At 37.9% G+C, this 20,289-nt stretch overlaps 1 protein-coding gene across 4 annotated transcripts in view; it reads right to left on the reverse strand.

Moving 5' to 3' along the window:
- ITGA1 (integrin subunit alpha 1) overlaps positions 1–20,289 on the reverse strand; it is a 163,601-nt gene that overhangs the window by 50,184 nt on the left and 93,128 nt on the right. For all 4 annotated transcript variants that reach the window (XM_049648089.1, XM_049648092.1, XM_049648088.1 and 1 more), the window contains 4 exons: positions 11,978–12,143; positions 7,389–7,462; positions 6,591–6,735; positions 1,118–1,260 (listed from right to left, as the gene is read on the reverse strand). In XM_049648089.1, the coding sequence (XP_049504046.1) occupies positions 1,118–1,260; positions 6,591–6,735; positions 7,389–7,462; positions 11,978–12,143 (528 nt within the window). The remainder of the gene's footprint in view (positions 1–1,117; positions 1,261–6,590; positions 6,736–7,388; positions 7,463–11,977; positions 12,144–20,289) is intronic.

A 20,289-nucleotide genomic window follows, 5' to 3' on the forward strand; every position in this document is an offset into this window, starting at 1 on the left:
ATATGAGATTCTGACTTTTGGTTTACTCTCTGCTCCCCCAGACATCTGATGGGGAAAGGATTTCAATTATATTATTAAGCAATCCTGAGTGTGGTGAAAATAATCTCTGATTGGGGATGCCGCATTTAGGCTGTGGGGAACTATAAATACCTGATGGGCTTCCCAGGATGCAGTGACTATCACAACTACGTGCCCTCAGCAGGAGCCCTGGAAGCTGTATCTATGGTGTTGTTATAAAAGATATTGGCTCCTATAAAGAGAGGGTAGCTCTGCGCCTGCCTGACATGTCTGTCTCCTCACACCAAAGCGGTTCTGCTAGGCTGGGCAGCTATGAGCGTGCCTGCAGGACAGGAAGGCTCACACTGCCCTGCCTTTTGGAGTGGTTGGTGATGGCAGGAGGGTGGCCGGGGCGTCTAGTAAGCTGGGATACTTAGCGAAGCCCAAGTGATTGCTGTGCAATAATAACCAACAGCGTAGATGTTTCTTTTAGTTTAACAATATTTGCACATATTTATGTTTGCATATTGTGTGAATAACTTCTTAAACTACTTTTGGTATTTAATATCATCTAATGAGAAGTTTTTGATTTTACATGTTATCACTTTCCACTACCTCCAGGAGAAAATCCAAATTCTTTAGTTTGCCATTCAGAACCTCAACAATCAGGGTCCACATTATCTTTTTAACTGGCTCTTCTGCTCTTTCTACCTATCTACGGTCTACCTTTCCCTCTAGACAAGCACAAATGTTACCTGGTATAAGACTTCTGGCACCAATCCTAGAATAAAACAATCTTTCCATCTTCAAGATGTACTGTCTGTGCCACGGGCATTTTCATGCTTCTTAATGTTTTAGAACTTTTTTTCCTGTATGTATATATCTATCCATTTGTATCTACAGCATCATCTCTACGTTTTACCTCCATTTCCGTGCAACTGAAATGTTCTGGAAGCCAAATATGCAGATATTTTACACTCCTACAAGGAACCCAACACGGGGCCCTGTTTAAGTTTGATGTTGAATAATGACAGGACTTTTTGAAGTTTAGGACAATAGATGGGTAATTTAAATTTACATAGAGTGTAAATGGATTGAAACAATAATTTTTCAAGCTTACCTGCTCTCCACTGAGTGTCTGGAGAATCCTGATGTCTCCATCTTCCATCCTGTAGATGACAACCTGGCCCGTGTGATTGTACCGTGGCTGTCCGGCAATGTACAGCACATCTCCCGAAACCGTGGCGGAGTTCACTGTGTAACCTAACAAAAGAGAGATGCCAGATATACTATCTGACTCCTTAATGTCTACACAGAATAAATTAAGATCCACTTTAAAGGGCTGGGAGGGGGGCGCCTGGGTGGCTCAGTCGGTTAAGCGGCCGACTTCAGCTCAGGTCATGATCTCGCGGTCTGTGAGTTCAAGCCCCGCGTCGGGCTCTGTGCTGACAGCTCAGAGCCTGGGGCCTGTTTCAGATTCTGTGTCTCCCTCTCTCTGACCCTCCCCTGTTCATGCTCTGTCTCTCTCTGTCTCAAAAATAAATAAACGTTAAAAAAAAATTAAAAAAAAAATAAAGGGCTGGGAGGATCATTTGTGTATTTTTACAGCCTTCTCTTTTTTTAAAAAATGTTTATTTTTTTTAAGGCAGGTAAGTTTGTCTTGGTGGAAGCTTTTAGCATGCTCTCTGATTATCTACAGCAACTGCTTTGTCCACCCCCCACCTCAGGTTTTCATTGTTTAAAGGCACAAATGATATAACAATCGTGACAGAAGAAGAAAATTAAAAAAAAAAAAACCTTCATAAACTCAATTCGCCACTTTGTAATAAATCAATTGTGCTTCATCTGGACAGATATGTCTGTGCTACAGAAATTAAACATTTTATATAGGGGAATCATAGCAAATGTAAGCCTTTTCTGCATTATTGCTGTAGATTTTTTTTTTTAATTTTTTTTTCAACATTTTTTATTTATTTTTGGGACAGAGAGAGACAGAGCATGAACGGGGGAGGGGCAGAGAGAGAGGGAGACACAGAATCGGAAACAGGCTCCAGGCTATCAGCCCAGAGCCTGACGCGGGGCTCGAACTCACGGACCGCGAGATCGTGACCTGGCTGAAGTCGGACGCTTAACCGACTGCGCCACCCAGGCGCCCCTATTGCTGTAGATTTTTAAGCAGTAATGTGAAGTAACTGAAGTTTATCACTCCTAGTTGAGGCATAAAGGCATTGCGTTTCTACCGCAGGACCATTCCCCAGTAGAGTAGTAGAATTTTTAGGTGGTTTTTAATTTTTTGATATTATACTTAAGACTGCAAAGACATCCTTGAACACTTAACATTTTTACTTCTTTTGGATTTTCTTTGATGATAAATTTCAAGGAATAGATTACTGGATCAAATTTTCAGTTCTTTCAGTGTTTGGCAAATTGTTTCCAGAACATTTGTACTAATTTATTCCATGCACAGCCAAAGGACAGACTAGTTTCATCAAACTCTCCCAAACATTGGGTATCATTACTATTATTCAAATTTGTGGATGTTCTAGTAGATATTAAGCATAATCTAACAATAATACTTCACTGTGATTTTAATTTGTATTTGTTTGATTACAAAGAGGTGTAGGGTGGGTGGGTTACACAAGTGATGGGGATTAAGGAGGGCAGTTGTGATGAGGACCAGGTGCTGTAGGGAAGTGTGGAATCACTATATTGTACACCTGAAACTAAAATTATGCTGTTTGTTAGCTAACTGGAATTTCAATTTAAAAAGTGAGCTTCGACATTCCTCTTTTTTAATTGGGTTTTCATGCCCATTATGTTTTTTTGTGTCTTGAAGGCAGACTACTGTTAATTTTTGAGTGAAGAATTAGATTTATTCCTTGTGTTTGTAGGGAACAGTGCTAAATCAGTGAATAACAATTCTCCTTTGCTGATTTCAACTCTACAGAAGGAAGAAGTGTTCTTATAACCAGATCTGTCCATCAGTGGATCAGAGGGCAGATTATTTTTCCAAAGGCCACAGAACCGCATTTCTTACTAAGAAAAAAGATTACGTTGATAATTTATTTTCCAAGTGTTTTACTGCAAGGCAATAGTTTCACTTTCTTACAAAACTTTTGAGGAGGAACAGAGGTTTTTGTACTAAAATATGTTTAATCTTACAAGTGCGAAAGGAACACAATTCCTCAGGCATATTTTCCTTCAGGCATATTTTCTCCCATTCTCATTTCTTCATCTTTCTTTGAGCTTCTAAAAAAATTATACATAATAAATTGTAGACTGTTCTTTTTCAAACAATTAATGTGTCATATTTCTTCTGTTACTAACCACAATATTGCTTAAAAAATAAAAACTTTAAGGTCATGTTTATATATAAATAAAATAAAAAAGGAGAATGTGCAAAGCAAAGGCTGTTTTATTTCATGTCATTCTACTAAGAAATATTAAGCAAGGATTGGCCTAAGAGAGTTAGTACACTTTGTTTTTGTTTTTTGTTTTTTTACCTTACAGAGCTATGAATGCAAACTGATAAAAGAACCTTTAAAAAAATTGAAAATTATGTTGAGGTTTGGAGTTGTGTGATAATTTAGTTAGTTTTGATAACTTGACAACTAAAACTATTAGCTGAAATCTTCCCAGAGACAGTACCTACTGGTCAGGTAGTTACTGGGTGGAAGCTAGGAATCCAAAGACAATAAAGAGGGAGAAAAAAAGGAGGCCATGTAAATAAAGTCTAGTTTTCATGAAAGGAAAATAATTATACACATCTAAGTTTAATGTTGTTTTCTGAAAGAAAAAAAGAATTGAAGAGAAAGGAAAATTCATGGCATAGCCTGCTGCATGGATTTATAAAGAATAAATCCTGTCAGCTTTCACAATTCACTTCCTGGGAAAAGTGCTAGGACCTAGTGAGGTAATGGGAAACAGGTATGCTCTGCTTTGATGTCATGTGTTTGTTTGCCCCACATCTTTACATTTTTCTTGAATTTGTCTGGCATGATTAGAAGTGGGAAGACTGTGGGTGGAGGAGGCAGGGAACTTCGACTGTATTCTCACCATCAAAAACACTTGCTAAGTGCATACTGGCCTAAAGCAGTTCCTGGATGAGTGACTATATCCTGAGAGGTTCGACAACTTCTGTTCCTACTTCTTTCTGGTCATTATTGATTAGTATGAGATTTTTTTGTTTTCTCCATAAGATTTTCCATTGCCTAATGACTTACAATCCACATAGATTTCAGACTAACACATTCAAGCTCTTTTTATTTTTCTTTAAAAAAAATGTTTATTTATTTCGTTTCGGAGAGGGAGAGAGAGTGTGTCAGCGGGTGAGGGGCAGAGAAAGAAAGTGAGAGAATCCCAAGCAGACTATGGGTGTGCTGTCAGCAAAGAGCCTGACTTGGGGCTTGATCTCACAAATCCTGAGATCATGAACTGAGATGAAATCAAGAGTCTGACTCTTAAGTTACTGAGCCACCCAGGCACCTTCAAACACTTCCTAATTCGTAATCCACACAGGCAGACATTTTGAAATTCTCATTTCAGATTTAGAATAATATTTGGGGTACAAAGCTATTTTTCTCCCCTATCCCCTTTCTGGGTGCTTTTCTATTTTAAAATAAATTTTATATATCTTAAATGTTATGTTGGCAAAATATCTTATGTGCTAACTTGTGATTAATCTAATGAAATGATTTCTAAAATATAAAAACATCATCTTAGTACATTGTAGACAACATACCCCCAAATTTCCTTTTTTGGGAAGAAAGGAATCATATGTTATAAATACTGTGGTCAGGAATGAAGGTTCTCTTAATTTTGTCTTGCTCCAGTGATATCTTTAAGTCTTGAATTCTCCAAGTCTGCTTTAAGCACCATGAATCCAAGCTTTTGGGGGATAATGGATTTAGGCTTCCTAAGACTACTTGGTTTTAAGGAATTTCATCACATAACAAGAAGTCAGAATATAAAAAAAATACTACAGTATTATTAAAATGTGTGAACTTAAGATTTGTGGACTTCATGCTGTATCTTTAGTTTTTTAAATGTTGTTAATTTTGAAATGAACACTGGAATAAGAATCAAGATACCTAGATTCTAGTTTCAGGTATGTCATAGGTAGCTGTGACATCATTTTTCAATTCCTTAATATTTTAATTTTGAAAATTGGATATTAACCATATGCTAAGATTTCTTTTAATGCATATGAATTTTAGGCCCACCCTCTTTGTGTTACAACACAATCCTCCAAATATTTAAAAGATATGCAGTGTATATTTTGTTTCCTAACCATCAATTTCTTCAAATTTTGCAGACATTGGGGAAGGAAAGAAAGGAATTTTTTCTAGATCAGTATCCTTTAGATAATCTTTTATTGACACATCCTAGTTTAGCATTTTCTTTTGTAATGTGTGATGTTTAGAACAATGGAATGCTCTAGCTGCTCTCTGACCAGGACAGAATGTAATAGGAATTTTATGAGAAATAAATTAGACTTTCATGAATGCAGTTCAGCATGTGTTAAGGGGTTTAACACTCACATTGAATGTACTGCTTACCACTGTAGTTTTAATTATCTAAATCCCTCAGGCCTTTCATTTTTAAGTCCTACCTGCCTCTACAGTTTTAAGATGTGTCTTTGAATAAGGAAATGTATGGACCTACCAGTAAAGACCTCCTACCTTCCTCATAAAATAGAAAGAAGCTAGATAGAGAGAAAAAGACTTGCCTCCAGGACAGAAAGATCCCAGAGAGGAATGCTAACATACTAAAATATGAACACTGAAAACTATTTGTTTCCTTAACCACTGCACCTCCAGCACCAAGAAAATACCTGGGGCAAAACAGGTGTCCCTCAAACATTTGTTGAGTGAGTAAAGTGTTGGGAAACCATATTCTGAGGGTTCTTTTCATCCTAGGCCCTAATTGTTTACTGAGATCATTTAGTGATAGAACACTTCCCTGGTATCCCCTAGGCAGCTCAGTACAGATGGAGAATAAGGTGATAACAGACACATACCTCCTCATTCCAGAAAAGTCTTTGAAAAATAAGATGACATTACATCACTGGGCTTAAGTTCAATATTTGTCTGTTGTGAATAGAACTATTAAAGAAGAAGCTATATGACAAGACAAATTAAAATTTTCTTTTCCAAAATTAGGACTCATAGAAAGAAATGATATAGGATGTTTTAAAAAATATGGGAGTCTGATCTGCAGGATATTAGCTGTGTCAAGGTTTCTCTTTTTACCGTCATTTCCTGTCCACCAGGTGCAAAGCTCTTCTTGAAGTTAATGAGAATACCAGACACAGGGAGACTTCAAAAAGTGCACATATCAGCCTAAATCATTCCTGCACTAGGGAGCCCTTCTGAGAAAGTGTGACCTCCATGTTCTATTATTCTAAGATTGCTCAGAAATTAAGGCTGCTTGGGAACTTTCAGGGCTCCTACAAAATGTCTAGCTCTTGGAAGTTATCTGTCTTCACATGGTTATAAGTAAACCTATGTACATATAAGCAAATAATGCTAAAAATAAAAACAAAACCAAAAATAAACCACAATAATTTTCTATCAATTACATCTAAACTTTACCTAAATAAGAAGCAAGAGGTTCATTCTTTTTGGTAGACTCAACATTAAAGGTTGTGTTTTGAGGGATTATGATTCGATTAGCCTTCTGCATGACGACTGTTCCATTCCAATCATAGGCTCCTACTGCTCCAAGCATGACCCAGTCCTTATATCCAAATAGAGAAAACAAATGACATTTAACAAAGTAGCAAGAACGCAGCATTAACAATATGGTAGATTCTATTCAAAGTGCTTTACATATATTAACTTAGAATCCTCACAGTAATACTATGGTAACCTGGTAGAGTAACTTGCTCTCGGTTATACAGTACAATTGCCCACTGAAATGTCAATATTCCTTTGCAGGGACTCTGATGCATTTTTTTTTCATCAGCTACAAATGATATATTTCCTAATCTTGTCTTTCTGTTTAATTCTGGGTGTCAAGAATCCTAGGTCTTGAATATGGTATTCTAATAAGATCTTTAAATACAATGAGATTGAGAAAAAGATACAATTCATATCATTAGCAACTATTTTAAATTAAGTATTCCATTTAGCTAGATGTATAATTACATAAGGCAGACCTCAAAATGTTTGATTCACAATTATTAGTACGATATAGTGAACTGTGGGATATAACATGTTTTCTTAATATGCTTGTGAAATGCCATTTTCCTATTTCGATTAGAAACATCATCACATAACTGGGCAAGCCATGAACTGCTAGTTGCACTTATAATGGTGATGCTTGGGCATTGTTTTTGGGAGCAAAAACCTTAAAAAAATATTTCATTTTCTACCAAGTGGTCAATATACCTGTGAATAATGAGCACTGAAGCCAGTCTGAGACATTTCCATTTCAAATGAAGCTGCTGACTGGTCAGCTGTAGCTATAACAGAAAAATAAATGACTTTTAGCACACTTGATTTGGAGAAGACAGAAACCAATTACAGACTGGGCTCTTTACCAACCAGAATTTCCAACATCTTTTGGGTATGTTCAGCCACACATTTCTCAACCCCAAATTCCTATGTAGGGCTGGGTAAAGGACAGAGAAGGTTAGCAGAAGGGCCGTGGCTAGATTCTTGACCATTGGCTTCCCCACCCTTGCTGGAGAAGTTGAGAAATCTCCATTCATGCTTCTCTTCCTATACTGTAGCATACTTGTGGATGATATGGCACTTTGGATCCATGTGGTTAAATTCAAAAGTACTGAAGTTGAAAACCTCCTTCTTCTTCTCACATTGTGGGAATCCTGCTCAGACATTAGCCTAAAGTTACCCGATATGTTACAGGGCTAAAAAAATCTTTATTCACATATTTAAAGAAGTCTCTTGACTCTACCAGGTCCACTTGCATTTCCAGGTACAGATCCTCTTGGAATTCCATTATGTGATAAAGACTGTAGGGATTCTGGGATTGTGTTTTCTCTAATTTCTGGTGGTAGGTATCACTCACAAATTCGAAGGGGACTTTTTGATGGGTTTTTGGTCACATACCATTCAATCACATATTTTTTAAAGAATCTGTGCCCTTTTTCTTTCTTTCTTTCTTTCTTTCTTTCTTTCTTTCTTTCTTTCTTCTTTCTTTCTTTCTTTCTTTCTGTTAATGCTATGTAAAAGTTTCAGGAGCAAGCATTAGGTATTTAAGCTCTTTACTGAAATACAGAGATAGTCCAGAGCATTCCATGGAAAAATATGCTACTCTCAAAATATTTACCGACCCAAAGCCACAACCTCCTAAGGGGATCGAGGGAATGTTGATTCATTTGCTTTCAGTGGGGAGTTACTGATTTATTTGGCTTTGAAAATAAGTTAAAAATAGTGCATAATTTTAAGAAAGTCAGTCTGCCTTCTCATTGAGGCATGAGAATAATTAAATTTGTGAAATCAAACTTATTTACTAGTTATTTCCTGGCATAAATTTGTTAACAAATACATCAGTGATTGCTTTTTTATAGGACTAGGTTAAATGGCGATATCAATCAAGAATTCCAATACATCATTTTAATCTCACGTATGAATTATCCCCTAATTTAAACTTTATTTTAAATCTGATTTATTTATTTTAAATAAATAAATATTTATTTATTTATTTATTTATTTATTTATTTATTTATTTATTTTAAGTCCACAGTACTTTATGGTGCCTTCTTATTTATCTGTGCAAGACCACTGCAAGAGCACAGCAGTGAATACCTGCATGCCTCCAGTACCTTCTCCTGCTGCTATTCTGCTTATAGCTGTGAACAGAGAGAAGGGAGTTTTGTGACAATCCGCCTGCTGAATCATCATCATGGTAATAGCCCCTTGAGCATCCCTGAACTTCTTGCTGTCAACTCCTCCCCGAACTGTTCATAAGTACTGACATAACCACTCTCCCACTGTGCAGGTTAGGCATTTTAGCATTTCTCCCACGTGCTGGGAAAGGACGTGGAACCTTTCTGAGTTCATTGGGCAAGTTGGTGACCTGTTCTCTTCACTAGGTGGCACTGTCGTTGGCAAGGAGGAATTTCATAATTGCTGCTCTTTGCCATCTAAAGATAAATGTTGATAGGAAATGGACACTTCCCAAGTAACAAGGAAATGAAATCCTTTCTGATCCCAGTTATGAAGAAAATCAGTCAAAACACTGTGTTTGATTAGCCCTGAAAGTGTATCAGTAAAGATGTTGTAGACATTTTAATCTGAGGACATTTTTTAAAAAATTCACTTTATGTATTTAGTTTTATTTATTTATTTATTTATTTATTTATTTATTTATTTATTTATTTTGAGAGAGAAAGAGAGACAGCACGAGCATGTGCATGTGAGTGGGGGATGGGTAGAGGGAGAGAGAATCTTAAGCAGGCTCCACGCCTAGTGCAGAACCCAATGCAGGTTCAATCTCATGAATGTGAGATCATGACCCGAATTGAAATCAAGAGTCAGAGGCTTAACTGACTGACCCACACAGATGCCCCCCAGATAATTTTGCTTTTAAATATACAGACTTCTTAAAGTGTCTGGGCATTCCAACATGTAACCTTTAATTCATGGTATGGTTAGTTTAGAAGCAACACAACAATGTCATTTAAGGTAAATTGGGCCCTTCTTCCCCCAGTAGCTGATGTAGGTAGACTTCATTTATAGAAGTCCTACCAGGTTATACTTACTTGCTTACTTAAGATGAGTTTAAAAATGAGACTGTATTGTACTTAACTATTAATGTAACTAAGTAATTTTTCATTTAAATGGTCTTTACAGATTGTTTATATCACATCTTAAAACTTATTACAATTACTAAAAATTAAAAGTGCACAATGACTTGGAAAACTTTGTATATTTCCTTCCTTAAGGCCAGCGAAGCTTATGGTCTGGCCTATTAGTAAATGCCGCTGGGAGCTGCTGTGAGACCAAAGCCACTTAAAACTGACTTGTGCACAGAATGCAGGACAGCCAAGTTCTTCAGAAGCAGCTGTGACTTCAGACAGATAAGTAATTCAAGAGTTCTGTTTCTAAAGGCACAGGGGAAAAGCAGCCAGGGCAGAAGGAAAGAGAAATGAAGTCTGCATGGGCTGTAGCTGTTCATCAAATCTAACCCAAATCTCCTACTTACTAGTTGTGATCCAGTCATGAAATCGGCTGGGTGAGTCACCACCAGCATTTTTTTAATTAAAAGAGAAGAGAAAATGAAAACGAGAACCTATCAGAGTGCTTTGCATATAATAAGGGTTATTCTGTTAAAGGTTGTTTTATTTTTATATGTATACGTGTATGTGCACTGGGTCATGCAGAAGTGGAAAAATTTTCCCTTCTTCTCTTCTAGATTCCGTGGCTGGTTTAACAATTAAATTGAGCTAAAAAATTAGTCAATTTAATTTTTAGAGGAAAATTTAATTTCATATGGGAAATTAAGACTAAACTATGAGACTGAAGGGCAAGTGGGGGTGGTGGAGACTTATATGATGCCATCCTGACCTACGGAATGGGGTAGGGGCCTGGGGCTTCGAAGGGAGGAGCACAGTTCACAGTATATAAGAAGAACAGATGTTTGGTAAGTAGAAGTTTGCCCTGCTATGCAGATAGGTCTTTAAAAAGTTCTCTCTGGTTATACCTTTTATTCTGGACCAGGCCACCTATGTGAATTCTTTTAGGTTGTTAAGGGAGAGGTAAAAGTTCTTCCTGAGTGGGCTGGAAATTGATTGTCTTCAGCTCAAAATAATCTACATGCCGAAGCAACATATTTTGGGATGGCCTATTTTGCTCCCCTCTAGTCACAAGGAAAAGTGTATTTATTATCATGGGTCACTGTCATATAAAGCTTGAAAGTCATTACTCTAAAACATTTTCTTTCCTTTCTATACATTTGAATATTGTCTGTTGGTCACTTTTCTGCATTTTCCTGGTCACTTGATGCTCAAAATGGTCCACCTTGTTTCAGTTATCTCTCTTTCTCATTTTATTTCTCTGTTACCCAGTATCAGGTCATGTTTCTCATTATCAGGTCACATCAGGGTGACTGAGAAAGTGCTCATGAATTTCTATGTTTAAGATACAAAACAATAGTTCTTCAGTGTGTCCTCACAAGGACAGAGTCCATTGGATTCAGATAAGGGCATAAAAACAGAACTCTCTGGAGGTTTCTCATCCTAGGTTGAGGGAAAGACGCACGTTCTCTTAGTCTCCAGTTAACAGAGAATATGAAGGAGGAGGCTTTTTTCAGTTTGCCTGGCATAACAATTCCAAAAACATTTTTTTCTTTTTTTTGGTCAGGCAAGGGCCAGTTCCAAAAGAATTTGATACTTGACCTCTTCCACCTAAGGCAGGGGAAGGAATGCCATGATTTATTTTCTTCAGTAGCCAATCGCCATTGCAACATCCAAGAAAAGAAATCTACAAAAAAGTAATATGACTTAGACAAATATAGTGAACCAATGTTTTACTGCCATGGGAGTTAAGGCAGAGTTCCATAAAGACCTTTAAAATGGGCAAGAAGCAAAACGGGAGAAAATAAATGAACAATGAAGTTATTGCAAATAAGGACAGTTCTATAGAAGCCCAAAATAAAAAAACAAATTAAAAAAGAAAACTTGAGCTAACTCCTCCATTTTCTAAACCCGTGTCACAGAAAAGGACTAAAACACGTGGGCACATTTTTGTTCTTGTGAGTCCACACTGATCATTGCCTTCTTTCAGCCCTCACATTAGCCCTGCCATGTCCTTGCAAAGAGAGATGCCAACAGACACAGGGCTATGTGAGACAGCCATCTTGGTGACAGATTTACAGAAAAGGGCATTGTTCCATGGTGGTTATTGTACACAGTAAAAATGCATTAGCTGTGTAGAAGAAATAAACACCAAAAGGCCATTACATTAAATTGAATTGTAGAGAAAACATGCGGGAGTATGAGAAATAGTCATACCTTCCAGGGCGAATATTCTTTCTCCGAGAGCTTCAACAATAGTGACTAGAGCTAATTCATCAGAGACATTGAAGAAATGCTTTTCAGTGGGTTCGCTTGCAATTGATTTTATTTCTTCCACAAACTTTTCAGTGCTTAAATTTCCTCTGTTATAGCTCCCAAGAATCTAAGACATGACAAAAATGGGAAGGTTATATTTTAAATTCTGTATATTAATTAAAGATCTCAAGCGTTTTGTCAACAAACAAGAGAGTGTATAGTACCTCAATATAATGAAATTTTATGTACTTCCACATTCTTGGAAGAATAATTTTCAAATGTGAGATTTCCTAAAATTAACTGTTACATACTGTAATTGGTAGAGAAAACTACAAAGGACAATCTTGTATGTTTCTTCTCTTGCATTACTGTGTGCCTGTTTATGAACAGCTATATCTTTAAAGTCTGACAGTTCAACAGTAATGTTATAGTTTCTGAATGTCTCTGGTATTATTCCAGCCTATGCCACCACCATTTGCTGGTAAAGCAGTTAGCAAGTGAGTTACTTGATCTTGAGTAGGCAGTTCTTCCTGATACTCTTACCAAGAGCCAGTCCACACATATATTTTGAAAACAGATATTGAACTAAATAGAAATCTTACTTGGCAATTTCTGTTTAAAACCAAATTCTCAAGACACGGACATCTTGTTTATATATATATATATATATATGTGTATATATATATATGTGTGTATATATACACACACACACACACACACACACGCACACACACAGAAGAGAGAGAGGCAAGAATTATCTGTTATAGTTAACTGTAATTATTTAAATGTCTTAGCAGGTTTTCTCAAACATCTATTTTATTTTTTAGAGTAAGTTTTATTGAGATATAATTCATATACAGTAAAACTCACCCTTTTTAGATACACAATTCTGAGTTTTGACAAGTCCACACAGTTGGGTTACTACCACTTCAAAATTTAGAACTTTTCTATCAGTGTTCCTCTTGCCCCCTGTGGTTAATCCCTTCCTCCCCCTGACCCTTGCAACCAATGATATATTTTCTGTCCTTAAGGCTTTGCTTTTTCCAGAATGTCATATTTAAGAAGTCATATATATAGCATGTAGCCTTTTGTGTCTTACTTCTTTCACTTTGCATAATGCTTTTGAGTCATTCATGTCGCCCCATGAATCAGAAGTTCAGTTTTTTTTTAATTGCACCCAAACTGGAAACAACTCAAATGTCCATAAACAATAAAGTATAGAAGAAATCATGGTATATTCAAACAATGTATCATAGAACATGAACCACTGATGCACAAATATCATGGTTAATCATTGTGTTGAGTGAAAAGCTAAACACAAAAGAGTACATACTGTATGATTTCATTTACATAAATAGAACAGGCAACTTAAGTGATGGTGATATAAGCCACAACATGGTTACTATAGAAGTGGGTATTAAACATGATAGGAAGTATAGGGAACTCTCTAAGGGTGATGGAAATGTTATATATCTTGATAGAGGTGTCAGTTACATGGGTGTATGTGACTATCTAAAGTCATCAAATTGTTCACTTTGTACATAATTTTCACATTGAAATCTTGTATTTCACTGTATGTAATTATTACTTTAAAAAAAACCGAATGAACTATAATGACATGAAATAATATGGATTAATTAATTACTTTAATTAATTAATTTTGAGAGTCAGAGTGCAAGCGGGGGAGGGTCAGACAGAGAGGAAGACACAGAATCTGAAGCAGGCTTCAAGCTCTGAGCTGTCAGTCCAGAGCCCAACGTAGGGCCTGAATCCATGAACCATGAGATCATGATCTGAGCTGAAGTCAGATTATTAACTGAATGAGCCACCCAGGAGCCCCTTTTTTATTTTAGAGAGAAAGAGAGAATGGAGAGGAGCAGAGGGAGATAAGGAGAGAGAAAGAGAGAGAGAAAGAGAGTGAGAGAGCGACAATGTCAAGCAGGTCCATGCCCCAACTCAGGACTCCATCCCACAGCCCTGGGATCATGATTTGAGCCAAAATCAAGAGTCAGACACTCAACCGACTGAGCCACTCAGGCACCTCCATCTGGATGAATCTTAACAACATTAAATTTTAAAAGTTTCAAAATACTTTATGCAACATGACACCTTTTTATGGAGTTAAAAAAAGGAACACTTCTAGATATGTATAGATACCAAAAGATAAGAAAAGGAGAGAAATAGATGAACATAGATTTGGGCCTATGGTTACCAGGTGGAGGGCACCCAGGTGGTGAATGTGGTCAGGCCCATAGATGTTTATAGGGCATACTTACAATAAGTATGCAGGTACAATAATAAACACAAAAACCTATAAAGTGGCCCGTGCTTCCACAAATGATGAGGTTTCCTGAACAAGGGATCATGATTAATTCAATTCTATGCTAGTGGAATCTAAAAAATGAAGATAAGATTCTGAGCTCTGTACTATTGCTTGACTTTTAGAATATCCTGCTCCTTGAGGATCAGAAGTAACGATGAAGATACCAGAATTTTCTAACTTCACTTTAGATTTTTAAATCATAGACATAGATTTGTCTGGTATCATTAAACTGAGCCTATGGTGCCTTCAAAGTTCTGTTGGAAAACAGATATGCAATAGTCCCCAAGCACGGTTCAGCGTTGCGTACTGGGCAGATCGTAGACACGTGGGTGGGCAGGCACAGGTGGAGACGTCAGTCTCAGTCTCCACTGGGTCTTCTGGCCACAGACCCCTGTCCCTCTCCTCTGAACACCCGGCTGCCCAAACTCTCCTTTGGCTGCCTGTTCTAGGCATCTGCGTGTATTTTTTTTTTTAATGTGAGATTCAAAATGGTAGATTTAAAAACTGATATTTTGGGGGCACCTGGGTGGCTCAGTCGGTTAAGCGTCCGACTTTGGCTCAGGTCATGATCTCACAGTCTGTGAGTTCGAGCCCTGCATGGGGCTCTGTGCTGACAGCTCAGAGCCTGGAGCCTGCTTCTGATTCTGTCTCCTCTCTGCCCCTCCTCCACTCATGCTCTCTCTCTCTCTCTCTCTGTCAAAAATAAATAAACTTTAAAAAAAACTGGTATTTTTATTAAGAAGGGTATAGCTTTTCACTTGTAGTTAGAAAAGAGCTAAAATTACTGTTTTAAGTGTTGCTATTTATGATCTACAGCTTACTTGTTTATTAGCATCATAAAACGAATGAGGGTTTAGATTAGTAAATGAATCATTAAAATGTTAATGGTGGGAATGCAGTTGTGTGACAGCTAGTCAGACAGGCCATGCAGCAGTTCTAGAGTTTTCCCTCCTAGTGAGAGGCGCTGGGAGATTCATTCTTGACCCCTTCCTCCTGCTTGAGTCACACCCTCTCCCCTTTCCCACAGCATCCCCGGGAAGGGTTCTGAGGAGTTCGCATTTGTACATGCAGGTCTTCATCCACTTCCTTGTTCCTTCCTTAGGCTCTGTGTTCATCTGTAAAATGTGTGGGTGAGGCATAAAGCCCTCATGTCTGTGAAGAACTTTGTGCTGCTTTGAAGATGTGCGCAATTTAGGAATATTAGAGCTGGCTCTAAGGAAATCAGCAGACTAGTTGGGTAGCTTTTTGATTTTTGAACTTAACTCTTTACTACTTGTCAAGATTTCGGTAGGAAGGGCACTAATTGTACCCGAACACAAAAATTCAGTACCTGTCTACTTGGCTGAAAAGCAAATGCAAACAACAGAAATAGTTTAAATCTGTGCTTTTCCCCACTTTAGCTACTTGATGGGGGAAGAGAATTAGTGGAAATGAATGTTGAGAACTGTCCAGAGAGGGAGAGAAAACCCAAGGCCCACTTGCTCTTATTACATTGAAGAAATTCTAAGATGCCTTTCTTAAAGTTGAGTATTTCCCCACAGCTAGATGGGCATGCCCCAGAGAAAGCATGGCAAAGGCAGAGAGTGTCCAGCCTCCAGAGTGTCCATCATAACCGTGTGGCAGTTTCAGGATCACTGGAGTTTGGCTCAACACCTCACTCTACACCTGCTATTCTTCTCTGGACACACTGTTGGGTTTCTTCTTTGTCAGCAGTTTTGTTACACATGTATTTCTTTTAGATTCATACAAATCCTACATCACATGAAGAACCCTGAGTCCCCAATGTTTTACCTAATTTATCCTATAAGTCATATGACATCCTTGGCAGAAAAGTCACCATCTTTCCTCCTTAATTCCTATTGAACATATTGTAGATTCACTTTTGCATTGACGTGTTCACTTCCATTTCACTTATAAAGTGATACAGTTGAAAATACATATAAAAATTATAAAGACGTTTGGACCATGCATGGTTTGAGGTTTGACCTTGCATGGTCGAGGTTCATAGTTGTAATGTAAATGTCAGACATTTAGTGCTCTATGTGACAGAGACAACTGGATAAAGTTCAGTGAGGAAAATGCCCAACTGACATACTTAAAGAATAAAAATGAAACAGATTCAACATGAGAATATATATTTAGAAGAAAGTGTAAAACAAAAAAATTCCCAGGAATTATTGTGACTTGCATCCAGTTTGAACTATTTGTATTACAGAATAAAAATAAAAATAGAAATGTGTTTTGATCCTTCACCCAAGGATCTGGTAGCTTGTAGAAACATTATTTTCTATGAATGAGAAGAAATACAAAATAACACTTATAAATTACTTCTGTTTCACTTTATACAAATATGTCAAGCCCAGGCATTTGGTATTCTGCTAATATTTACCTGAAGTAGATATCCAGAATTGAACCTCCCTTGAGGCAGATGTGTCAAATGTAAAGTGTACAATTCATTTACATGTACTGTAGTGCCTTTTGTGTGCAAATGAATGGAATGCTAAGATACTTTCTAACTTCTCTGATTTTCATTTGAATGCTGTAGATAATACACATTTCACAGCCATTATAATCCCAGCCATTATCATCCAGGATTAGAATATGAATGTAAAGCCGGTTCCTGCTAGCAGTGTCTAATATCCACAAGTGACAGAATACAAACCTTGGAACAGAATACTCACACCAGCTCAGGACCCTCACCAAATCTAAGATTTTAATGGGACATGTTTGCTGTTTTATCATAGAGTGCTTAAATTTTCTTTTTTTTAAAAAAAATTTAATGTTTATTTATTTTTGAGAGAGAGACAGAGAGAGTGCATGTAGGGGAGGAGCAGAGAGAGAGGGAGACACAGAATTCGAAGCAGGGTCCAGGCCCTGAGCTGTCAGCACAGAGCCTGATGTGGGGCTTGAACTCATGAACTGGGAGATCATGACCTGAGCTGAAGCTGGCTGCTTAACTGACTGAGTTACCCAGTCGCCCCTAGAGTGCTTAAATTTTCAATGGTCAATTATTTTGGGGTCATTGTCTCCCATAAAACATGTCTGTGGTGTTCAAGATCAAATGGAGGGTAAAAAAAATGGACTAGGAGAAACAGTCCAGGTGATAACAGTGGCAGACCCTCAACTATATTTGATCATGTGAAGCATGAATGCAGCTGTAGAAATGCCCAAGAATGCACAAGAAGAGGAAGTAAAATAACTGTCTTATTTCCTAGTTCAGCACAAACTAAAAAATACAAGGTTCACTGGGGACAAGAAATATGAATTGGGAAAATAACAATTCTTGAAGTGAAATTTTCTCATATATTATTTATAACATTTTGAAGAGCAATTTGATAATAATTCATTGATTAAAACAGGAAAGGAACTCATGATTTTATTATTCTCCTGGAAGATTAATGCAATTATGGGTAATATCTTATTCTCACTTACTGTAAATAAAAGAGATTTTGTGAAAACCAATTTAGGCTAAGCAGTTAGAGTTCTGAGATGTTTGTTTCCTGCCTTAATTAAAAAAAAACAATTTATATTAAGAAGACTCCTTAAAGGGCACATGCTATTGAATCAAGAGTGAACGATTAGAAAGGAAGGCTGGACACAGTCGTTAGTTAAGGTTCAGAAGCTGAGAATAGGGTTGACAGTGCATGGGGGAGTCACTGAAGGCTTCTGTGGAAGAGGGCAACACAGTTTATCTATAAAATTCCTTCTAGTTCTAAAGCACTATAATTTTATTACTTCATGGTTGTAAACTGCTTAAGTTAAAGATCCTTAAGAAAAATAATATTTATTGGTTGCCTAGCCTGCCATTGTGCTAGATGGTTTCATAGTCATTATCTCACTGGTTCTTTATCTGTAAGAGAGAGAAACAATATTACCCTACTTTATAGATAAAGAAGCTGAAGCTCAGAGTATTAAGTGACTTACTCACTCTCACAAAGGCAGAATTTGAACAAAGGTCTTTCTGGCTCCAAAATATACCGTCCTCTGTCCCTCTCCCCCCCCCCCCACCTTTCTTAGACTTACTTCTGGAAAATGTCCATGGGTCTTTTGTTGCTTAAAGTTATCACATTATGGGACATGCTTAGCATTTCTGTGCTGGGTCCTTTTGCTCTGGTACAAAAAGCAGGAGGTGGAGAGAACCATGGTGCTCTTTGGAAGTTAGAGGAAGTGAGTGAAAACAGGTTAGGATAGTCCTGTAGCACCTTCCAGAGACCCGAGGCAGAAGAAAGAAAGATTGGGGCATGGGGAAGAACAGCCCAGGGCAGTGTGGTACATGTGGTCAGTCAAGGGGGATGTGGAGACCTGGCCATGTGACCTACAGTCATGGGGACTGCTATCCCTTGGTTTTCTCATTCATAAAATGGGGAAAATAAAGGTTGCCCTCCTCTCTTTGGGGTGCCATGAAGGACAAAGAAAGGTATCTAGGACACAGGAAAAAAAACACTGTAGATTATAGAGAGCTATATGAGTGACAATTTAAATTATTTTCCATGTTTGAAATGTAGAAGTTTTATTTCTCTTTTTCTGAATGTCCCTCTCCATGGGGTCGCACCATGAAAATTGAGTTATCTTAGTTCATGGAACTATTAGAAGTTGATTTAGAAAAAAATCACTAATAAGAGCTATAAAGCACTCTGACAGTCTCTCTCTCTCTCTCTCTCTCTCTCTCCCTCCCTCCCTCCCTCCCTCTCCCCTTTTTGTTTTTTATATTTGAAAGACACTTGTTATTAATAATGGATTGCTGTTGTATTAATCCAGATTTGCTCACAAAGAGCTAAAGTACTTTATATGTAATATCTTCTATCATCAAGAGCAGGCTAGGCTTTTCCTTGGAACTAAAGGAAATTTCTTCTTCTGTAATCCTTTTTCTCTTCTTGCCCAGCTTAAATGCAATTATAGGAAAACATTTTATAGCTGCTGGCTGCTTCACTTTGGCTGCACAGTGAGGGGCTATGAAATGGGATGAAATGGCTCTGCACAGAGTGCATAAGTAATAAGTCAGTCTCCTGATCCCTCCTCATTCCACCAGTAATGCCAAGAAAGTGGCTTGTGCAGAGGAATAACTGTAACTACAAAACCACATAAGAAAGTCTTGCTGGGACGCCTGGGTGGCTCAGTTGGTTAAGTGGCCGACTTTGGCTCAGGTCATGATCTCATGGTCCGTGAGTTCAAGCCCTGCGTTGGGCTCTGTGCTGACAGCTCAGAGCCTGGAGCCTGCTATGGATTCTGTGTCTCCCACTTTCTCTGCCCCTCCCCTGCTCATGCTCTGTCTCTCTCTGTCTCTCAAAAATAAGTAAATGTGAAAAAAAAAAAAAGAAAGTCTTGCCATCACAGGGTCTCTTCTTCTAAGTCCTGGTGTAGACTGTCCAGAGAAGACAAAAAATTAGGTGACCTTTTGCTTCTTTCCTGTAACTCATAGAGTTGTAGGTGTGAAAATACCATTGTTCACTTTTAGCAGATTATTAGGAGCTTTGTCCTGATTTTCCACCTTCCCAAATCGTGGGAAGAATTATTAATTAGCAGGCACTGTATTTCTTACCTAGCACATCTTCAGTTCCCTCCTTTCCTACCTCCCTTCCTTTTTCCTTCCACCCTCCCATCTCCTCCTTCCCTTCCTCTTTCCTGCCCTTCCTCCATTCCTCTCTTCACCCGCCCCGCCCCCCCCACAGTTCCTCTTCCTACCTTCTTCTCCTTTTCTTCTCTTCTTTTTCCTTTCCTATTTCTGTCTCTTTCTTTCTCTTGCCCTCTCTTCCTGGGGACACAAAGGGAGCAAAAACCCTATCTTGCCTCCACAGAGTTTACTTTCAAGTGGAGAACTTTTCCTTTCTCAACCTTGTCTGTGTCACTTTCATAACACAACCATGATGGGTGTGTGTGTGTGTGTGTGTATGTATGTATATATACATACATACACACACACACACACACACACACACACACACACACACAC

Source organism: Panthera uncia (genome assembly GCF_023721935.1).
Source record: "Panthera uncia isolate 11264 chromosome A1 unlocalized genomic scaffold, Puncia_PCG_1.0 HiC_scaffold_17, whole genome shotgun sequence".
Classification (NCBI taxonomy): Eukaryota; Metazoa; Chordata; class Mammalia; order Carnivora; family Felidae; genus Panthera; species Panthera uncia.